Source organism: Hypanus sabinus, chromosome 11 (genome assembly GCF_030144855.1).
Source record: "Hypanus sabinus isolate sHypSab1 chromosome 11, sHypSab1.hap1, whole genome shotgun sequence".
NCBI classification, from domain to species: domain Eukaryota; kingdom Metazoa; phylum Chordata; class Chondrichthyes; order Myliobatiformes; family Dasyatidae; genus Hypanus; species Hypanus sabinus.
Genome location: NC_082716.1, coordinates 34,502,637 through 34,526,654, shown reverse-complemented (window position 1 = coordinate 34,526,654; position 24,018 = coordinate 34,502,637). Strand labels below are relative to the sequence as shown.

General features: G+C 39.5%; 1 protein-coding gene across 1 annotated transcript in view; it reads right to left on the bottom strand.

Moving 5' to 3' along the window:
• Positions 1 to 346: 346 nt before the first annotated feature.
• eif2b3 (eukaryotic translation initiation factor 2B, subunit 3 gamma) overlaps positions 347 to 24,018 on the bottom strand; it is a 146,811-nt gene continuing 123,139 nt past the window's right edge. Inside the window, exons 11-12 of the mRNA XM_059984103.1 lie at positions 14,467 to 14,570; positions 347 to 1,618 (exon numbers count right to left, since the gene is read on the bottom strand). Coding sequence (XP_059840086.1) covers positions 1,566 to 1,618; positions 14,467 to 14,570 — 157 coding nt within the window. The 3' untranslated portion in view covers positions 347 to 1,565. The remainder of the gene's footprint in view (positions 1,619 to 14,466; positions 14,571 to 24,018) is intronic.

The window sequence follows — 24,018 nt, the reverse complement described above, 5'->3', positions numbered from 1 at the left end:
GATATTTTGGACATTCAGATGTTCACACACTTGTTATACTTTTATCCCATACCTTATAAATGTTCTCCAATTTATAAATTAACTTTATGAATACATATTAGATAATTACTGGTCACTTGTGGGTGCAAATTGCAAAATCATGAGGTTCATTCAGCCTTAAGGAACATAATGGTAATCAAATTTGTAACATTTTGAGGAACACACTCTCAATGAACTATTTTGGTGTGAGCTGGTTTTCTCAATGATCATGATAGAATTCATCACAAAGCAGAATATACATGCATGTTTTTGCAATGATTCCTTTGCATATTTTGTAAATATATTAAACATCAAAGCAACACAGAAGTGGTAACAGATCTTCATTTTATTGGGTTAAATGCAGACATGTTGAAGGAACCCGACAGGTTCATTGAAGGACCTATATTGCTGTCTTTTGGAAAGAGCAATAGGTTGGGATTTTGTAGGCTTCTTTAAGAGGCAGCTATTTACTGCAACACCAACCTATTTAAATAAATATTACATCTGAATCCATATGGCTGTCTGGGTGAGATTAAACAAATTATAACATGAATAAATATATGCCAATTCAGAAAATCCATCACTGAATCATCACTCACTTTCACACCTGAATGTTAACAAAACTGACATCTCTAACAGTTAAGTCTCTGTGTTAGTTTTCCTCGTTCATATGGGGGCATTGTTTTAACATTCAAGCTTATTTACACTCAGTAGACAAGGCCCCCACTGACTCTTGGGTGGGGGTTAAGCAACTGGAAAACACGCAGTGGTAGAGAGGTAGAACTTCAGGAAGTGAAAGAGTCCCTGTACCACTGCCGTATTAAGCATAACCCTCGCTAGTTAGTACAGTACAGCACAGTCTGTGAGAAGTTTAAAACTCAAATGGTCCCAAATTTAGAAATTTCATTCAGGTTAGATGTCTGAAAGTCTCCCTTAATTTGCTTCATAATGATTTTTATAAATTCTTGGTAGCATTTTCTAGTTGAGAGGAAGTTAAATTATCCATCCACTCTCATCAATGGCAAAAGCATTTTGAAATTGGTACCTGATGAATCAGATCATTCAAAAGCTGATTTTCATGTTTTCCATATATGGTTTGCTTCTTTTCAATCCCTTCTTTGGTTATAACATGTAAACTTCAACCCCATCGTTCCCCATCAAATTACATTAAATATGACTATTGCCTTCATTTCTCACAATGTCCTCCAAGATCAATATATTTATATAATTTATGCTCATCAAAGTATGAGCCAAAAAAGGACATAATCATAACAAGTATGATATTCTCATACATGCCCCACCTTATGAAAAATATAAGTACAGAGAAGCTGCAATTTTTTTTGTGAACTCTGATTAGTTAGAGTTATTTCAATTGTGGAATTTTCTAGAAATATAAATTAGTATTTGGAACAATAAAATTTAGCCCTCAAAGGAGCAGAACCAATTCAAACCCACTGCTCATTCCTATATAGCTTGTCTCATGGCAGTCCACGTTTGATGTCCAGATGAACAACAAATACGGCAGATCCAGAATGTCAGCAACATTTTCATATCTCCATCAAGCGATCATTGCCCACAATTACTGCATTCACATGCTTTGCTGCAAAAACAAAGAAAGAATGTATGAAAAGAAAATTTAAGGAAATAAGTTTGTAGTGTTGATTAAAACTTGTACAAAATTAGACCATAAGATATAGGAAAATTAGACCATTTGGCCCATTGAATCTGCTCCATTTCACCATGGCTGATCCAATTTTCCTCTCAGTCCCAATCTCCCGTCTGAAACCCTGTATCCCTTCAATCTCTGACCAATCAAGAATCTACTAACCTCTCCTTAAATATGTATAAAGACTTGGCCTCCACAGTTGCCTGTGGCAAAAAATTCCAGATTCACCATTCTCTGGCTAAAGAAATTCCTCTTTACCTCCATTCTAAATGGACGTCCCTCTATTCTGAGGCTGTGTCCTCTGGCCTTAGACTCTCCCACCATAGAAAAAGTATTCTCCATATCCACTCTATCATGGTGAATCCATTTGATAAGGTTCAATTAAGTCACCCTCTCCATTCTAGTGATACAGGCCCGGTGCCATCTGATGCTCTTCAGATGACAAGCCATTCAATCCTGGAATCATTTTTGTGAACCTCCTTTGAACCCTCTCCAGTTTCGGCACATCCTTTGTAACATTAGGCACCCAAAACTGCTCACAATACTCCAACTGAAATGTACTTGGAATCTCACCTCTGCTGTACAAATTACAGTTTAATGAAAACTAAACATGCAAAAAGCTGTGAAGTGACTATTAACTGCTAATGGGTGATTAATGATGCACATCAAGGATCAAAAGAACAAAGCTCACCTTTGAAGGGTGTATACCTTTCCTTTCCAAATAAAACACTTAGCCAAGGGGTTTCTTTTGAGAATGATCTGTTATAACAACTTCAAAAAAAAATACTTTCAGCCTTTGGATTCTGACTCTATCCTCAGTACCATTCCTTTACAATCACCTGCTTAGTATCGCTGTGTGTGGTATGTTACTGATTGTTCCTGCATGGTGGAGATGCACTTGTTTTGCTATACTTCTATATTGAATGTTTACAACGTTATGTTAAAAGTTAATGGATTGATAGGTAAAACAACGATTTTCATTAGAATTAGATTTTTGATTCCTTTGATGGTGAAAGAAGTTCTAAAAATGATAATCAGGAACATAATTAGGATAAATGTGGTGGTGATTGATCAGCATATAGGAGGAAGATAGAAAATCTGGCTAAGTGGTACCACAATAACAACTCAATGTCACCAAAACCAAGGAAATGATTATTGACTTCTGGAGGAGGAAACCAGAGATTAATGAGCCAGTCGTCATTGGGGGATCAGCAACTTTAAATTCCTTAGTGTTATCATTTCCAAGGACCTGTCCTCGGCCCAGTATGAAAGTGCAATTACAAAGAAAACACGATAGCGTCTCTACTTCTTTAGCAGCTTGTGAAGATTCAGCATGACATCTAAAACTCTGACAAACTTCTATAGATGTGTGGTGAAGAGTACACATAGCCTGATATGGTAATGCCAATGCCCTTGAATGGAAAATCTTACAAAAAGTAGTGAATATGGTCCAGTCTATCACAGGTAATGTCCTCCCCACTATTGAGTATATCTACATGGAGGGTTGTCACAGGAAAGCAGCATTCATTATTAGGGACTCCCGCCACCAAGGCCACATTCTCTTCTCATTGCTGCCAATAGGAAGGTGGTACAGGAACCTCAGTTCTCACACCACCAGATCCAGGAACAGTTATTACTCTTCAACCATCAGGCTCCTGAACTAAAGGGGATACTTCACTCGCTCAATCACCGAAAAGTTCCCACAACCTATGGACTCACTTTTAACTACACTTAGTCTCGTGTTCTTGATATTTATTGTTTATTTATTCATTATTATTTATTTCTATTTGTATTTGCAGAGTTAGTTGTCTTTTGCATACAAGTTGTATGCCAATTTGATTCATTGCTTCTATTATGGTTATTGGATTTATTGAGTATGCCTGCAAGAAAATGAATCTCAGGGTTGTATATGGTGAAATATATGTACTTTGATTAATAAAATCCTTCGAACTTTGATCTGAAAAAGCCAGCATGGATTAATGTGAGAAACTGGCTTGTCATTTATTTTTAACTTGGTAACGAGGGGTGCCATGAAGAAAGTGTAGTTGATGGAGATTATGTGGGCTTTGATAAACTAACGCATAATTGAGTTAGTATTAAGAGTTAAGGCCATAGCAGTTACTTTGGCTAAGAGATAGAAAATAATGGCAGTGGAAGGTGTTAATCAAACTGAAGGGAAGTAAACAGTGTCGTTTCCCCAGAGGTAAGGACCATTATTGTTCTTAAATATATATTACTTAGATTGGCATTTCTAAGCACAATTTCCAAAGTTGGAGGAAGACTGTAAGAAACATCAAGAAAATACAGATAGATTGTAAGGATAAAGGTAAGTTGAAGGTGAAATTTAATGCTGATAATTGTTATATTTTGATAAGAAGAATGAGGATAGACAATATAAACTAGATGACATAATCTTAAATGTGGTACAGGAAGAAGGGTGGAATATTTGCATATTTTATGGAAAGTGGAAAAGCAGGTTGAGAAGTTGGTTTTCAAAGGTATATGGCATTCTTGGTTTTATAAATAGGACAGAGCATAAAGGCAAGGGAATATTGGCAAACCTTTAAAAAACACAGGCTCCACAACAACTAGAGTAACAATTCCAGCCTGGGTGTTACATGTTAGAAAAGATACGTCTCTAAGAAGAGTGTAGAAGATATTTATTAAAATGATTCTTGGGATGAGGATCTTTATGGACAGACTGGAGAAGCAGCAGTGTGGATTTGAAGAAGACAAATTCTCTTGTGGAATCTAGAACTTGGGTGGGGGGGGGGAAGGGGTCAATGTTTATTTAAGAGCACAGGGTTGCTGATTTAAGACAGGGGTGAAACATTTTTTTCCTGTCAAGACTATCTTGCCTCTTTGGAACTTCCTCTAATGATAGTGGAAGAAGAGTCTTTGAAATAGATATATACTTGAAAGCAATGGAGTGGTGATCAAGTATATGTAGTTAGGCAGGAATGTGGAGTTGTGGTTGCAAATGAACCAGCCTTGATCTTATTAGCTGACAGACAGGTTACCTGAGCTGAGTGCCTTACTCTTGCTCCTAATTCTTATGTTCTTAAATCCAGCAAGTTCATAAACCCACACCTACACTAAAATACTTCAAGAACAATCTTCAGTCAACCTTGTGGTGGAAATCTACAAGTAGTGGCATAAACCTAGTAAAGCTATTTTGTACACTCTCTAGTATCTTCACTTTCAGAGTGGTGACTCAAACTGGATGCATTATTTCAGCTGTGGGCTAACTGACGCTTTATCAAGGCTCATCTTAACTTGCCAACTTTTCTCCATCACTGTCTTTACCTAAGGAACCTAGAATCCTGTATGCTTTACAATTGGTAAACTGCTCTCTTATTGCATCCTGTCACATTTAAAGCCTTATTAGCTTATTGAATGATGTGTGAATCTATTCCAGCACAACATTTAGAACAGTGCCATTTAATCTACACCATTTTTTCAAAATACATAGCTCAAATTATCTATATATAATTCCAACTGCTGTTTGTCTGTCTGTATCACCCAGCATTGTTTCTATCCTCACTCCCTAGCATAGCCCCAATTTTTGAGTTATCTCCAAATTTTCAGACTTAGTTCTACAGACCCAAGGCACTAATACAACTCAATATCCAAATTAGTAATTATATTGATTCCAACATTTTAGTTGATTTGTGATTTTACAAAAATTGTAACTGAAAAATGAAATGTCTGTACAACTAAAAGGTTTGAGTCCAGCCACGAGATGCCACAGTCCCAAAATTGATCTCTGCTTAAGGGGATTTCACTATAAATCATAAGCTATTATGATATATAGCAGAAATACTTCTTCTGTTATTTGTTCTATTTGTCCTTCAAAATAACCCAAACATCAACAGGGAATTGTTTAAAAATCTACGGAACTTAAATTAGCTGGTAAAAGATTGGGGCTTACTAGTAATCAGTCTTTCAAACTTAAAAAATAAACACTCTTCCTCTCATGGTAATCTGTCAACCTCCATCAGCATCTCATAAATGTAGATGTTTCTTGATTGATCATGAGTGAAGAAAAACAATTATAAATTATGTTTTAAAGTGCAAATTAGTCATTAGTTATTGGGGAACTACAGGAGAAATCCACAAATAATTCAAAGCCAGTTGAAGTGCTGAGTAACATTAGTTAATAATAGTTACAGGTTAAATGAAGGAGAAAATGTTAATGTTCTAATTGTTTAAAGCGTGCAGTGGTCTAACCATTGCAGGAACTTAAAATTTCAGGCACTATTGACACCTTCAGCATTGAGATATTTTATAGAATTTAGCCCATAGGACTGAATATTTTTGTTGGCCTGCAGAGATTGGTACTTCCTGAATATACAGGCATTTGAACAATAAACTTGGTTTTTGCAAGAGGAAGAAAAACAGCACATGTATATATATTAAAAAAATCCACTGAAATTACTTCCTTTTAGAAAAGCTCTTTATGTAGACTTACTTCCCCATTACCCAATGCATTGTAAATCATTATTAAAAAAAGAATACATTGCTGAACCAAAAAAAAAATCCCCCATGTAAAGTCACTAAGTCAGCCTGAAATCCTGTTGTTTGAATCCATGGAGGATAAAGGCCTTGGAGCTTTTGCCAGAGAGGACACTGTTCCTGACAGATGTTAAGCTCTTCTCATGATGGATCACACTGCCTCAGGACAATGACCCTTTTGTATGAGATTCAAATGTCAGGGCAACAGAGAGCTTACTGTAAAGCCAACTTCCCTTTATTTGGGGTGGGGAGGAAGAGAAATCTGCTTGTTAGCTTAAGGACAGATTGCTGCTGACTGTGATAACTTTTAGTGTAAAAGGTTAGTTCCAAGGCCAGGACCACCAAGAAACTCATCTCCTTGGGGACTAATGGCTACAGGTTAGCTTATAAGATCAAACATGTTGATTTTCATGAATAGAATGAAAATAAAAATGCTACTTTATCCATGCAAAATTTTCAGATGGAACTGCAGAATTGATGATGCCATTGAAATGTGCTTCAGAAAGATTTTTAAATAATGTCAATCAGAAATGCTGTTATATTTTTCAAGTTTTGAAAAGAAAAACTTTTTTCTTTGTTTACTTTGTTCAAAGGTAGAAAATATCTCATTCCTGGGTCTCCATCTACTGTTACTGTGTAACCTTCAGCTCATTTTAGTATCATCGGTAGAGTCACATTTCAAAATCACATCCACTCTTGAAAGAATATCAGATGTTGTAGTATTGTTTTTTTAAAATGGTATAACTCTCTCATCGGGACTGAAAATGTGATGACTTTATAATCTTCAAAAATGACTGAGATAGAGAGAGAAACTGATTCATGTTTATTTTACATCCGATCACAACTTTGCATCTCTTTAATATTTTCAAAGTTCAAAGTAAATTGTATTATCAAAACTCATATATATTACCATATACTACCTTCAGATTTATTTTCTTGCAGGTATTTATAGGAAAATAAAGAAACCGAACATAAGAAATAGGAGCAAACACGAGGAAATCTGAAGATGCTGGGAATCCAAACAACACACACAAAATGCTGGTGGGACATAGCAGGTCAGGCAGCATCTATAGGGAGAAGCACTGTCGACGTTTTGGGCCCAGACCCTTCGTCAGAACTAACACTAATAAGAATAAGAATATAAGAAAATAATAAGAAATAGGAGCAGGAGTAGGCCATCCAGCCCATTGAGCCTGCTCTGCCATTCAATAAGATCATGGTTGAACTGACCATGGACTCCACTCCACCTACCTGCCTTTTCCCCATAACTCTTAATTCCAGAACCATGCAAAAATCTATCCGACCTTGTCTTAAGTATTCTTATTGAGGTAGCCTCCACTGCTTCAATGGATAAAGAATTCCACAGATTCACCACTCTCTGGGAAAAGCAGTTCCTCCTCATCTCCATCCTAAATCTACTCCCCCGAATCTTGAGGCTATGTCCCCAGTTCTAGTCTCACCTACCAGTAGAAACAACTTTCCTGTCTCTATCTTATCTATCCCTTTCATAATTTTATATGCTTCTGTAAGATCTCCTCTCATTTTTACAATTTAAATAATAATCTTTCATTTTTCCTTCCAAAGTGACCTCATATTTACGAACATTGTATTCCATCTGCCAGACCCTTGCCAACTCACCCTATCTATATTTCTCTACAGACCCTCTGTATCTTCTGCACAATTTGCTTTTCCACTCAGTTTAGTATCATCAGCAAACTTAAATACACTACACTTGGTCCCTTCTTCCAGATTGTGAATGTGTATCATGAACAGTAATGGGCCCAGCATCAACCCCTGCGGTACACCGCTCATCACTGATTGCCAACCAGAGTAACACCCATGTATCCCAACTCCCTGCTTTCTATTAGTTAACCAATCCTCTATCCATGCTAATAAATCACCCCCAACTCTATGCATCCTTATCTTATGGATAAGACTTTTATGCGGCACCTTATCGAATGGCTTCTGGAAATCCAAATAAATAACGTCCATCCATTCCCCTTTATCCACTGCACTCATTATATCCTCAAAGAACTCCAGTAAGTTTGTCAAACAGGACCTGCCTTTGCTGAATCTATGCTGCGTCTGCCTGATGGATCTACTTCTTTCCAGGTGCCTAGTTATTTCTATATGATAGCTTCAAGAATTTTCCCAACTACAGATGTTAAACTAACTCGCCTATAGTTACCTGCCTTTTGCCTACATCCTTTTTTGAAAAGTGAGTGACAGTCGATGTCTTCCAATCTTTCGAGACCTGCCCAGAGCTCAGAAAATTCTGGTAAATCATTACCAAAGCCTCTGCTATAACTTCTGCCATTTCTTTCAGTACCCTGGGATGCATTCCATCTGGACCAGAGGACTTGTCTATCTTCAGGCCCACAAGTTTGCTCAGCACTACCTCTTTAGTGATAGCTATCATATTGAGGTCTTCACCTCCCATCGCATCCATAAAATCTCTCTTTGGCACCTCCACTGTGGACCAACACAAAATGGTCATTCAAAGCCTCGGCTATTTCCTCATTACCCAATATTATTTTCCTCTTCTCGTCCTCCAAGGGACCTACATTCACTTTAGCCACCCTTTTCTGCTTTATATAACTATAAAAACTTTTACTGTCCATTTTTATATTTTGTGCTAGTTTATTTTCACAATCTAGTTTCCCTTTCTTTATTGCTCGCTTAGTGGTACTTTGTTACTTTTTAAAGTTTTCCCAATCTTCCAGTTTCCCACTACTCTTGGCAACTTTGTATACATGAGCTTTTAGTTTGATGCCTTCTTTTATTTCCTTAGTTTTCCAAGGCTGGCTGTCTCCACCCTCACTGTCCTTGCTTTAAACTAGGAAAATACTTCTACTGAGCACCCAGAAAAATCTCTTTGAAAGTCTTCCACCGCTCCTCAACTGTCCCACCATATAGTCTGTGTTCCCAGTCTACACTAGCTAAATCCTCCATCATCAGAATGAACTATTGCACCCTCCTATTCCATTCTAGAATAGAATACAAAAAATCTATAAACATTGAGTGACAAACAACTGACATGCAAAAGACGACAAATTTTGAAATTAAATAATAATACTGAGAACGAGTTTTAAAGAGTCCTAGAAAATGAGTCTGTAGGTTCAGGAATCAGTTCAGAGTTGTAGTGAGGAGAGTGAAGTTATCCGTACCAGTTCCAGAGCCTGATGGTTGCAGGGAAATATTGTTCCTGAACCTGGTGGTGTGGGAGGGACCTAAGGCTTCTGGACTTCCTGTCTGATGGTAGTAGGGCCTGGATGGGGTTCTTTGATGATGGATGCTGCTTTCTTATGGCAGCAACTTTACACCTCACGGATCAATGTGAGATGGCAGCCCACTATCAAATCCACTAAATTTGTTGTTTGAATGTAGGTATTTAAAAATATAAAAACTTAGATCACTCTAGTAAGTTGCTACTTTTCAAAATCATGAAGGAATCAGTTTCAGTGATGCTGCTTTTTGGACAGATATTGTTCAGATTGTAAGAAATAACTCAGAAAGATATTTCTACCAATATGGATCTCACTCAATATTGTGAAACATTAACTTGAATTTTCAACTTCATGTGTAGGGTTAAGTTCTTGAACCAACAAACTCTGATTCACAAGAATACTGGTCAGCCAATGAACTCAATTCAACCATGGAAGCTATATTTATAGTCTCCATTCTCCCAGATTAGAGCAAGTAATGAGCCCTAGATCCATATCAATGGCAACAACAAATGCTTCTGTCTTTCACAAAGTGAACCTGCTGACTCTTTTGTCATTTTTTTCAAACTCTGTGATGCTGTAAAGCAAGATAGGTTGCTTCAGTCTTGAACTCCAACAAACTTAATGGGAACAATAGTAGAATTTACCAAATGCTGTTCAAGAAATTAATTCTGAGTGCCCCAGTTTCATCCCACATATCAAAGAAGGTTTATTGAACACAATGCATTTCCTCTAGTGTTTTGATGAGAAGCAGATTATGTTTGAGGGGTCAGCAGATTGTGAATTGTCTAATATGAATGTAGCGATGTTACAGCAAAAACATTTGCGGTGATTGTTTCCTCTGTGAGCCGCCAAAGACTTAATGGGGTGAAATAGCCCCTTTCTGTGCCATAAGGAAATATGGTCACACAAGGGAAGAGTCAACAGGAAATGGAATGATCAGGTCAGTAGAGGTCATCAACTATCAACTGGTACATTGTATTTCGGTCTCTAAGGAATACTGATGCTTCTTTTGCTACTTCCCAATCATCAGTCTCCTCCAACTGCAATACTTCCTAATTCGGGGGTGGAGTGAAGGAGAGATTTGATGAGAATTTAGGAAGAATAAAAGTCTGGATTAAGGTAGGATTATGTAAAGTGGTGGTTGACAGCTGGCATGATCTTGCTGAATCGAAGGGCCTGTTTTCATGCTGTTTCTTTCTATCAGTTTATGTTTCTTTGTGGTGACACATGCAGAATGTTACAAGGGTACAGAGGCTTTTGGAACACAATTATAACCATCCCCTACCCTATTCATACATCAGCCCCACAGGCTTTCAAAGCCAAGTAATGTGCTCCAAGGGAGATCCAAGTTAGTTTCAGGTTGAGGACCATTTCTCAGAACTCGGAAGGAGATGAAAGTAGTTCACTGAGCTGTCGGCAATGGAGGAAGGGGGGCTGCTTCTGATAGGGTAAAACCAGGATGACTATTGGGATAAGCAGTAAACAAGGTATCTAGTCAAATAATCTGTCTCTCTTCCCACAGATATGCACCCAGCTTTCTGGAACCTCACTACTTGTGTTATAGAGCACAACTATTGTAATAGAAGACTGGATTTGCTTAGATTTGTGATTAATCATTTTATTCTAAAAACAGCGACTAATCTGCTAGTTAATTAAGTCTTCTGTATTCAAAATGTAGCTTTACTGGCAATCTCAGCAAGTGAGAATGTAAAAGTTGTCCTAAATTCATGCTCAGGTAGATCTGTTTTGACTGTTTTGACTAGTTTTTGATAAACACCAACTGCGTTTCATCATGCAGTTTGCTCCAACCCCTTGAACATCATTAGGGCTTTGGGTTTTACTGTGCAAGATACATGAAAATATTGTGTATCATTACTGGACTACACTAAGACCGGGATGACTATTATGCACATGTTTTAAAAGTACATTTGGAGTCCAGTGCAAGAACTAATAAATTAACATTTAAGCTTTTGAATGATGTATGCCACTCTCAGTAACTGCCTTATTTCCTGTTCTTGTCATGACAGGTGTTTATTTTCCTACAGGCTATAATGATTCTTTTCTCCTTTACCTCTTCCTCAAAAAGCCGAATATAATTTGCTGGAAATTTGTTATCCGGGGATATGAAATTGACATAGTATCCATGTTGTACTGCTAGGGCTTGTCTCAGTTTTTGGTTAGATTGGCTTTGGGGGTGGGGTGGGGGAAGGTTAGTGGAAATTCCACAGCACTTTTACATTTCAACAAATTTATCTCAGATTACTCATCTTTCTCAAAATGATCAGCCAAATTAATCTACGGAGTGAAGGCTGCTGTTTAACAATTTTTTCCTTCGAGGCATCTCAGCCAGCATATGCTCTATTTGGTAAACTTTTTGGATTAGCTTCAAATGGTTCTGTTTAACATTTTAATAAACTTTTGACAAATAATCCTTAATATCACCATAATTATCAAGAACTTTCACCTGCTGAAAACAACCAGAGTAGGCACATGGTTTTTCTTTAAATATAATAAAACTATAGCTACTATGCAGAATTACTGAGTGCAAGAAGCACACGAGAAAAGTTGTAGTGCTTTTGAAGAATATAGTTGTGTTAATACTGCCGGCTGCTAAATATATTTACTATAAAACAAATATTTAATTGTTTCAGATAAAGTTAAATTTCCTGGAATTTTTTATATATACTGCAATGTTTAACTAATAAATTATGTTTGAAACAATAAAGCTCTGAATATTGTTCTTGAATTGTAATTATTTGTATAATAATTTCAACACTTTTCCATTAACCTAAACAGTGTTTGTGCAATTTGCATCAATAATAGATTTTATATAAATATGTAGTAAAAGAGTCAACATTTTCATTGTATTACAAACACTGAATGAAGTGGATATATTTTCAACCATTGGCAGAATGTCAAATTCATTTTCTGGCAGCTAAATCTCGGAAAGAAAACATCATTAAAACAGGCATTTTTGTATTTAATTTAAATGAAAGAATCATATTGCTAAGTGCCTGATTTCAATAAAGATAGTGCACAGACACTACACAGTGAGGTGCAGAACTTTGCTATAGAAGAAAACCTGCAAACAACAAGAGTTTAATATTTGTTAAAAACCTGATTAAAAGTTAGTACTGGCAAGTTAACAAGTTTTCCTATATGTTGAATATCATCTGTCAAATTTACATTATAAAATATGCATATATATTTATCTGTTTAAAAAGTACTCTAAAAGAGTGCCCCATGCATTAACTGAAGATAGATTTACTGTATATAGGGTAGTACAGCACAGGGAAAGGCTCTCTGGCCCAATTGTGCACACCAACCACAGCACCCTCTCTGCTAGTCCCACTCCAGGTTTGGCCCATAACCATCCAGCCTGTCTCCTCCACGTACCTATCCAATTGCCTCTTAAAAGTTGCAACTGTCTTGTTACTTCCCATGATAGCTTTTTTCCTGTTACTTACTACCATCTGTGTAAAGAAGTTACCTCCCAGCTCCCTTTTAAATCTTTCCCCTTTTATCTGTGCCCTCTAATTTTTTGGGGAAAAGTCCATGACTGTCCACCTTATCCATAAACCTTCATGACTTTATGAACTGCTATGAGTTCGCCCGTCATTCTCCTGTGCTCCAAGCAATAAAGATATAGTGTGGCCAATCTTTTCTTGTATCTCAGGCCCTCTAGCAACATCCTTGAAAACATCTTCTTCACCCTCTTCAGCTTGACAACATCTTTCCTCCAAGTACTTTTCCTTTAACTTGTACTCCTAAGTGCCTCTGTACCAGTACATTTCCTAATATTCACAGAATGTGTAATACTCCCTTAACTTTCCAAAATGCATCATATTGCACTACATCTATTGAAATCCACTCCTCACTCCTTGGCCCACTTCTTAAACTCATCATGATCTCTTTGCACTCCTCTTCATTTTGTGTCATGCATGAAGATACTGATCAAGCCTTGTTCAATCACATCCAAATCATTAATATCAATAACAAGGGTCCAATGCCAATCCCTGCAATAGATCACTAGCAGCAGTGCTACTTGACATTGGTGAGACTGCAATTGGAGAATTGTGTTCAGTTTAGGTCACCTTGCTACAGGAAAGCTGCCATTAAACTGGAAAGAGTGCAGAGAAGACTTGTAAGGATGCTGCCAAGACTCAAGGGATTGACCTTTAGAAAGGTTGAGCAGGCTGCGACTTTATTCATTGGAGCATTGGAGAATGAGGGATGATATTATAGAGATATTGGGCAGTCAGTAGTGTAATAGTTTGCATTACACTATCACAGTGCCTGCAAACCGGGTTCAATCCTGCTACTGACTTTAAGGAGTTTGTACAACCTCCCCGTAGCCGCATGTGTTTCCTCTGGCCTCCTACCACATTCCAAAGACGTACAGATGAGTAGGTCAATTGGTCACATGGGTTGAATTGGGTGGCATGGGCATTTTGCCCCAGAAGGGCCTACTACTGAGCTGCTATCTAAATAAATCAAATCAGTAGGAACATAGAGAGAATGAATGCAGACAGTCTCCTTATAAGGATGGGAATTGAAGATGAGAAGGGAGAGGTTTAACAGGAACTGAGGGGCAATCTTTTGATCCAGAGGGTAGTCTTTATATGGAATCAGCTACCAGTGGAAGTGCTTGATGCAGGTACGTTGACAACATTTAAAAAGCACTTGGATGGGTACATGGAAAAGAATAGAATATGGGTTATGGAACACATGGGCAAATGGGACAAATGTAAATTGGCGTCTTGATTACCGTGGACTAGTTGAAGGGCCTGTTTTGTGCTGTATTACTTTATTAATAACTAAGTGAAACAGAAACTCAATATCTTTGTCGCTGGGTTATTAAGGTATTGCAGGAGCTTGGATATACATCACTGAGTTGTAACTTTGTTCATAGAAAGTGCATAGATGAGAAAAAATACGCAAAACACACCAACAGTAGCTTTTCAACTGATGCTTTGTCATTCTAATTCTCCACATTTTCTGTTCATGAGTAAATAGTGCATATTAATAAAAATTTCTTACTCTTAGCATCAACACGTTGTCCAGTTCCCAACAGACAATCCTTGAGATCAGCCCCTTTTTTAATGACTGCTCTACTGCAAATAACACTGCCCTGTATGCAGCACCTGAAAAATAAAATAGAATACTATCAATTTTCATTAGTGTTCAGGTTTGCATATAATTACAATCAAATATAGTGTATTTTACATATTAAACTATTTGCAAAAGTCCTTCATCACAAAGCATAATAAAAAATACAGATGATTTGAATTAACATAAATCATCCTGGCTGATTTCATGCAACCTGTTAATATAAATGAGAAAGACACTTCAACCTAAGACGAAGATAGCTGAATGAATATCCATCATTGTCTACAGACAGCAATCTCTCAGTGCAGAGGTAAAGGGAATTTACTGTGTGTTATAGTTTTACAGAGCATGATATCTGTGCCCAGAACATTGAAGTAAATTGTACTATAACTACTAAAACTGTATTTAATCACTTGCTCGCTATCCTTGTAGTTGAAGACATAAATCCTCAGTGTAGTTTTGCGTTTAGGCAGTTTTCCTTAAAGTTAAAGATTCTCCAGAGTGCTTATTTGTTGCACTAAATAAAAGTTTTAACAATTACAGCTCAGGTCACGATCACAACAGTCCCCTTGTGAGATTCCATCCAAATAAAGATATGCTTCTCTCTCATACAATACTAGTTTGTTGCATACATATGTACACTGTCTTAAGTTTCTATTTCAGCTTGTTAGAATTCGAGAATCAAGCCAGAAATGCAAGTGATTTTATTTCATTACAGTCTCTGCCTGACCTGTTGAGAACCAGCGCATCTTCTAAGTTTGTCTATACTGAATTACTCAGCTTTAAAATCTATCATAAAACATTGCCATTTATTATTATTTTCAACTAATTTCCTTCCATTGAATAATCCATAAACTTTCATACGTATATGTGTCATCATCCATGAACAAAATGCACATATGGTATTGGTTGAGTTTAATAAAGACCTTAACAAACTTTAATTTCAAAGTAATTACTTCCATCCTGAGCCTTCACCATGTTTACATATATAATATACAGATGGGTACATCTTTAACCCATTTAGAGTAGGGAGTGCCACCATCAACCCTCATTAGTCTAAATCCTTAATAAGAAAAATTATGCTCCTTTATGAATCCAAAAGGGAGTGGGGCTCTGCTGATGGAATTATGGTTGTCTTTGTAAAATAAGGCATGAGTTAAAGTGAGGAATGCAAACAGACAAAATTTCACACCAGGTATTACAGGAAGTGTTGAAATGTTTGGTCAGAGAATCATGAAGAAAAAAATTGCAGAGGAAAGGCCGGGGGGGGGGGGGGGGGGGGTGGTTATAGACAGAACTCCTGGGACAGGATCCAGTTGGCGATGAGGCAAAACGATTTGGAGGTGTACTGGAAGTTAGAGTTGAAGAAATAGGAATTTGAGAGACTGCAGTTGCTGGAATCTACTGGAGGACCTGATGCAACAGTCCTGATATAGAGTTTTGACCTGAAACGGTTACAATTCCTCTCCTCCACAGATGCTACTTGACCCAATGAACTCCGCCAGCAGATTGTTGAGATAAGGGAGACAGAAGTAGCATCAGGCCTACATGAAGATGAGATACTAAATTGCAAAGCACAGTTCCTTGCATTTTAAACTACTAAAATATAATGTTGGATCACCCTGAACATTCATTCCTTTGACAAATGGTGCCCAGTTCCTCCTAGAGCACCTCCCAATCCTGCAGCCTGTACCACAGAGGATCAGGGTAATGTAGGGTAGGTGTAGGCCTCCATTAGTCTCAATAGACCATGGATTTGCACCTTGGAAAGTTTCCAGGGCACAAGCCTGGGCAAGGCTTTTTTTTATGGAAGACTGGCAGTTGCCCAAGCTGCAAGTCTCCCCTCTCCACGCCACCAATGTTGTCCAACGGAAGGGCATTAGGACCCATACAGCCGGTATCGTCGCAGAGCAATGTGTGGTTAAGTGCCTTGCTCAAGGACACACACGCAAGCTTCAGCCAAGGCTCAAACTAGCGACCTTCAGGTAACTAGACAAACACCTTAACCACTTGGCCATGTGCCAACACAATCAGGGTAATAGGCACATGAATAACACCCAGCACTTTCAGCTCCCTCCAAATTACACAAGAACCTAATTTGTAGTTTTATTGCTTGTCCATTTTTGTTGCAGTCAAAATCCTGAAAATCCCTATTTAGTTGTACTGGGTATTATGTTTACAAGAAGGACTGAGTGGATTGAGAAAGCTATTCACCAGCAGGGTTGGGCAATAAATCCTAGCCTTGGCAGTAGCACCAAGATCTCAAAAGATAAATTAATAAAGAAAATTCAATGAACAATGAATATAGATACTAAAGTCATTTGGCATCAAAGTACATGCCACAAGTAAAATTGTTGTACTTATAGGATAACAAATTCATTTGGCACCTGGACACCATCACAGCAGTTCGCAGAATATATTAAGAGTAGTTTTTTTCCAGCACAAAATGGATGCCTTTAAGCATTTCAAAGAGCAATCCAAGACAGCTGTTGTTGTTTCTCCTGAAGGAAAGATGGTTGAGAGGCATCTTAATATTCCAGAGGCTCAATTAATAGCGGGAACACAGCACAGCAATGAGGTTTCTCATAGGTTGGGAATGCTTGTTTAAAAGGAGAGCTTCGTGGGTGTTCGGACATAGGCCAAAGCCAGCATGGTTTCCTGAAAGGAAAATCTGCCTGACAAGCCTATTGTAATTCTTTGAGGAAATTACAATCTATCCTGATGCAGTTGACATGGTGTATGTACTTAGATTTTCAGAAGGTCTTTGACAAGGTGTCACACATGAGGCTGCTTAGCAAGCTATGAGCCCATGGAATTACAGAGAAATTACTAGCATGAGTGGAGCATTCGCTGGTCAGCAGAAAACAGAGAGTGGGAATAAAGGGATTGTATTCTGGCCGGCTGCCAGTTACCAGTGGACTTCCACAGGGGTGGGTGTTGGGACTGCTGCTTTTTACGATGTATGTCAAGGATATGGACTACAGTATTAATGGATTTGAGGCTAAATTTGCCAATGATACAAAGCTAGGTGGAGTAGCGGGTAGTGTTGAGGAAACAAAGAACCTGCAGAGAGACTTAAGATAGTTTAGGGGAATGGGCAAAGAAATGGCAAATGAAATACAATGTTGGGAAGTGTATGGTCATGCACTTTGCAAAAAAAAAACAGGCAGACTATTATTTAGATGGGGAGAGAATTCAAAATGCAGAGATGCAAAGAGGCTTGGGAGTCCTTGTGCAGGATACCCTAAAGGTTAACCTCCAGGCTGAGTCGTTGTAAAGAAGGCAATGTTGCCATTCATTTCCAGAGGTATAAAATGTAAGAGCAGGGATGTGATGCTGAGACTCTATAAGGCACTCGTGAGACCACATTTGGAGCATTGTGTGCAGTTTTGGGCTCCTTATTTTAGAAAGGATATACTGACATTGGAGGGAGTTCAGAGAAGATTTACGAGAATGATTCCAGGAATTAAAAGGTTACCATATGAGGAAAGGCTGGCAGCTCTTGGACTGTATTCCCTGGAGTTCAGGAGAATGAGGGGAGAATCTCATAGAAACATTCCAAATGTTAAAAGACCTGAACAGATTAGATACGGCAAAGTTATTTCCCATGGTGGGGGATTCTAGGACAAGAGGGCATGACTTCAGGATTGAAGGGCGTCCATTGAGATCTGAGATGTGGAGAAATTACTTTAGTCAGAGGGTGGTAAATCTGTGGAATTTGTTGCCATGAGCAGCTGTGGAGGCCAAGTCATTGGGTGTATTTAAGGCAGAGATAGATAGGTTCTTGATTAGCCAGGGCATCAAAGAGTATGGGCTGAAAGCAGGGAAGTGGGGGATGACTGGAAGAATTGGATCAGCCCATGACTGAATGGCGGAACAGATTTGATGGGCCAAATGGCTTACTTCTGCTCCTGTATCATATGGTCTTATTCAGGGGGCCCAATCAGCGGCGGGAGCAGAGCACAGTGAATTTAATATAAGTATAGAAGGGACAAGTGAGGTGGCCATTGTTGGGTGTAGGCTAGTGGTGAGAGTAGGAGTGTCAAGCTTTGGCTCAAAAGAGGCATTGGCTCAGAAGAGGTGTTGGCTCTGGATACATTTCTGTTAAGGTCCCTTTTTCCTTCTCTCTCTTGCTGTACCTAGTGTAGTAAATGGCCATTGTGTGTTCTTCATGCCGGATGTTGGGAGTCCTGAGAGATGCCAACTGATCTCAGAAGGATCAGTCCGAGTCAGCATGGATTTATGAAGGGAAAAATCATGCTTGACTAATCTTCTGGAGTTTTTTTGAGGATGTAACTATGAAAATGGACAAGGGAGAGCCAGTGGATGTAGTGTACCTGACTTCCAGAGAGCTTTTGATAAAATCCCACATAGGAGTTTAGTGGGCAAAATTAGGGCACATGGTATTGGGGGCAGAGTACTGACATGGATTGAAAATTGGCTGGCTGACAGGAGACAAAGAGTAGCGATTAACGGGTCCCTTTCGGAATGGCAGGCTGTGATCAGTGGGGTACCTGAAGGTTTGGTGCTGGGACCACAGCTGTTTACAATATACATTAATGATTTAGATGAAGGGATTAAAAGTAACATTAGCAAATTTGCCAATGACACAAAGCTGGGTGGCAGTGTGAAATGTCAGGAGGATGTTATGAGAATGCAGGGTGACTTGGACAGGTTGGGTGAGTGGGCAAACGTATGGCAGATGCAGTTTAATGTGGATAAATGTGAAGTTATCCACTTTGGTGGCAAGAACAGGAAGGCAGATTACTAAGTAAATGGAGTCAAGTTAGGAAAAGGGGAAGTACAAGAAGATCTAGGTGTTCTTATCCATCAGTCAATGAAAGCAAGCATGCAGGTACAGCAGGCAGTAAAGAAAGCTAATGGCATGCTGGCCTTTATAACAAGAGGAATTGAGTATAGGAGTAAAGAGGTCCTTCTGCCGCTGTACAGGGCCCTGGTGAGACCCCACCTGGAGTATTGTGTGCAGTTTTGGTCTCCAAATTTGAGGACGGACATTCTTGCTATTGAGGGAGTGCAGCGTAGGTTCACAAGGTTAATTCCTGGAACGGCGGGACTGTCATATGTTGAAAGATTGGAGCGACTGGGCTTATATACACTGGAATTTAGAAGGATGAGAGGAGATCTGATTGAAACATGCAAGATTATTAAGGGACTGGACACGCTGGAGGCAGGAAGCATGTTCCCGCTGATGGGTGAGTCCAGAACTAGAGGCCACAGTTTAAGAATAATGGGTAGGCCATTTAGAACAGAGATGCGGAAAAACTTTTTCACCCAGAGAGTGGTGGATGTGTGGAATGCTCTGCCGCAGAAGGCAGTGGAGGCCAAGTCTCTGGATACATTCAAGAGAGAGTTAGATAGAGCTCTTATAGATAGCGGGGTCAAGGGATATGGGGAGAGGGCAGGAACAGGGTACTGATTATGTATGATCAGCCATGATCACAGTGAATGGCAGTGCTGGCTAAAAGGGCCGAATGGCCTACTCCTGCACCCACTGTCTATTGTCCAATGGTTACTACACCTATATGCTGTGCATCCACCTACAGCACCTTGAAGACCATGTTAGGGATTTGGAGCAGCAGCTGGAAGATCTTCAGCTTGTATAGAAGCGTGATGTGAGAATCAATCAGTTACAGGGAAGCAGTCCCCTGAAGTTACAGGAAGCGAGTACATGGGTCACTGTTAGGAGAAGTGTAAATGTAAATAGGCAGTTAGTGCAGAGCACCCCTGTGGCCATTCCCTTCAAAAAATAAGTGTATAGTTTTGGATATGGTCGTGGAGGATGACCTCCCAAGGGAATGCCACGGAGACCGGGTTTTTAGCATGGGTCCATGGTGCAAAAGGTAAAGGGGGAGAAGAGCAGAGTGGTAGTGATAGGAGACTCAATGGTCAGAGGAACAGACAGGAGATTCTGCAGACATGAATGTGACACCTGGACAGCATGCTGCCACCCAAGTATCAGGGTCAGGGACATCTCAGATTGTGTCCACAGCATATTAGAAAGGGAGGGAGAGCAGCCAGATATCTTGGTACATCGGTACCAATGAAATAGGGAGGAAAAGCAATGAGGTCCTGAAGAGAGAATTTAGAGAACTCAGCAGAAAGCTAAGAAGCAGTACCTCCAAGATAATAAATTCTGGATTGCTACCTGTGCCACGTGGTATTGAGGGTAGAAACAAGATGATTTGGCAGATAAATGCGTGACTGAGAAGCTGGTGCAGGGGAAGGGCTTCAGGTCCTTGGATCATTGGGGTCTCTTCTGGGGAAGGTATGACCTACACAAAAGAGAGGGGTTTACACCTGAACCTGAGGGGGACCAGTATTCTTGCGGGCAGGTTTGTTAGAGCTGTTGGGGAGGATTTAAACTAATTTGGCAGGGATGTGGGAAGAAGAATGAAAAGATTCAGGATACAACAAAAGGTAAAAAAAAAAGCAAAGATAGCGTGCAGTCAGACTGTCAGGCTCATGATAGGAGAAAATTGCAGCCAGCAGGGTGAGTATCAGTGCATTAGGGATGACAAATCAAAAAGGGTAGCAAATACAGCACTCAAAGTGTTATATCTCAATGCACGGAGTATGTGAAATAAGGTGGATAATCTTTTTGCACTATTACAGATTGTCAGGTATGATGTTGTGGCCATCACTGAATTGTGGCTGAAGGATGATTGTAGTTGGGAGCTGAATGTCCAAGGTTACACGTTGTATGGGAGGAATAAGAAGGTAGGCAGAGGGGGTGGTGTGGCTCTGATGATAAGGAATGGCATCAAATCATTAGAAAGAAGTGCCCTAGGATCAGAAGATGTTAAATCCTTATGGGTTGAGTTAAGAAGCTGCAAGGGCTGATGGCAGTTATATACAGACCTCCCAACAGTAGCTGGGACGTGGACCACAGTTTACAACAGGAAATTGAAAAGGTAAGGCAAAAGGGCAACATTATGATAGTCATGGGAGATTTTAACATTTGGGTCAATTGGGAAAATCAGGTTGGTAATGGATCTCAAGAGAGTGAGTTTGTTAATGCCTATGAGATAGATTTTTTGAACAGTTTGTCGTTGAGCCTACTAGGGGTTCAGCTATACTTGATTGGGTGTTACGTAATGAAATGGAGGCGATTAGGGAGCTTAAGGTAAAAGATCTCTTATGAATCAGTGATCACAATATGATTGTGTTCAACTTGAAATTTAATAGGTCTGACGTACTTGTATTTCAGTGGAGTAATGGAAATTACCGTGGTATGAGAGAGGAACTGGCTAAAGTAAGTTGGAAGGAGATGCTGGAAGGGATGATAGCAGAGCAGCAATGGCACGAGTTTCTGGGAAAAATGAGGAAGGTGCAGGACAGATGTATTCAAAAAACAAAGAAATACTCAAATAACAAAATAATACAAATGTGGCTGATAAGGGAAGTCAAAACTAATGTAAAAACAAAAGAGGGGGATACAACAACGCAAAAATTAGCAGGAAGATAGAGGATTGGGAAGCTTTTAAAAACCTAACAAAAAGAATCAAAGGGAAAGGATGAAATAGAAACATAGAAAACACACAGCACAATACAGGCACTTCGACCCACAATACTGTGCTGAACATGTACTTACTTTAGAAATTACCTAGGGTTACCCATAGCCCTCTATTTTTCTAAGCTCCATGTACCTGTCCAGGAGTCTCTTAAAAGACCCTATCATATCCGCCTCCACCACTGTTGCTGGCAGCCCATTCCATGCACTCAACACTCTCTGAGTAAAAACTTAACTGTGACATCTCCTCTGTACCTACTTCCAAGCACCTTAAAACTGCTGTACCCTCTTGTGTTAGCTATTTCAGCCCTGGGAAAAAGCCTCTGACTATCCACACGATCAATGCCTCTCATCATCTTATACACCTCTACCAGGTCTCAGGTCACCTCTCATCCTCTGATGCTCCAAGGAGCAAGGGCTGAGTTCACTCAACCTATTCTCATAAGGCATGCTCCCCAATCCAGGCAACATCCTTGAAAATCTCCTCTGCACCCTTTCTATAGTATCCACATCCTTCCTGTAGTGAGGTGACCAGAACTGAACACAGTAGTCCAAGTGGGGTCTAACCAGGATCCTACATAGCTACATTACCTCTCGGCTCTTGAACTCAATCCCTTGATTGATGAAGGCCAATGCACTGTATGCCTTCTTAACCACAGAGTCAACCTGCGCAACAGCTTTGAGTGTCCTAAGGACTCAGAACCCAAGATCCCTCTGATCCTCCACACTGCCAAGAGTCTTACCATTAACACTATATTCTGTCAGCATATTTGACCTACCAAAATGAACCACCTCATATTTAATACACAAAATGCTGGTAGAACACAGCAGGCTCCCCAATCATATTGTGTGTGTTGTTGTTTGAATTTCCAGCATCTGCAGATTTCCTCGTGTTTGCACCTCATACTTAGCTGGGTTGAACTCCATTTGCCACTTTTCACCCCAGTTTTGCATCCTATCCAAGGCAATCTCTACTCCCTTTCTTGAATAAGGGAACAACATCTGCAACACTCCAATCCTGTGGAACCTCTCCCGTACCCATTGATGAGATCATTGCCAGAGGCTCAGCAATCTCCTCCCTCATCCAGTCCCAGAGACTTATCCAACTCAACCTTTCCAAAAGCTCCAGCACGTCCTCTTTCTTAATGTCTATATGCTCAAGCTTTTCAATCTGCTGTAAGTCATCCCTACAATCACCATGATCCTTTTCTATAGTGAATACTGAAGCAAAGTATTCATTAAGTATCTCTGCTACCTCCTCCGGGTACTTACACACTTTCCCACTGTCACACTTGATTGGTCCTATTCCCTCATGCCTCATCCTCTTGCTCTTCACATACTTGGAAATATGAAAGCAAGCTAGCAAACAAAATCAAAGTGGATTGTAAAAGCTTTTTCAAGTACAGTATTTGAAAAAATAAAAGAGAGAGAGTGAATATAAGACTGGTAGAAAATGAGGCTGGAGAAATAATAACAGGGTAGAAGGAGTTGGCAGATGAACTAAATAAGCATTTTGCATCAGCCTTTACTGTGGAAGACACTAGCAGTGTGCCAGTTGTCGGAGTGTGTGAAGGAACAGAAATGAATGCAGTTACTATTACAAGGGAGAAGGTGCTCAAAAAGCTGAAAGACCTAAGGGTACATAAGTCACCCTGACCCGAAGAACTGCACCCTAAGGTTATGTGAGAAGTAGCATTAGAGATTGTGGATGCATTAGCAATAATGTTTCAAAAATCATTGGACTCTGGCATGATGTCAAAGGACAGGAAAGTTGCAAATGTCACTCCACTCTTTAAGAAAGGAGGAAGGCAGCAGAAAGGAAATTATAGACCAGTTAGCCTGACCTCTGGTTGGGAAGATGTTGGAGGCAATTGTTAAGGAGTACTCGGTGACACAGGATAGCATAGTTTCCATTAGGTGGGGTCCTGTTCCAGGGGTAAGTAAGAGGAGGT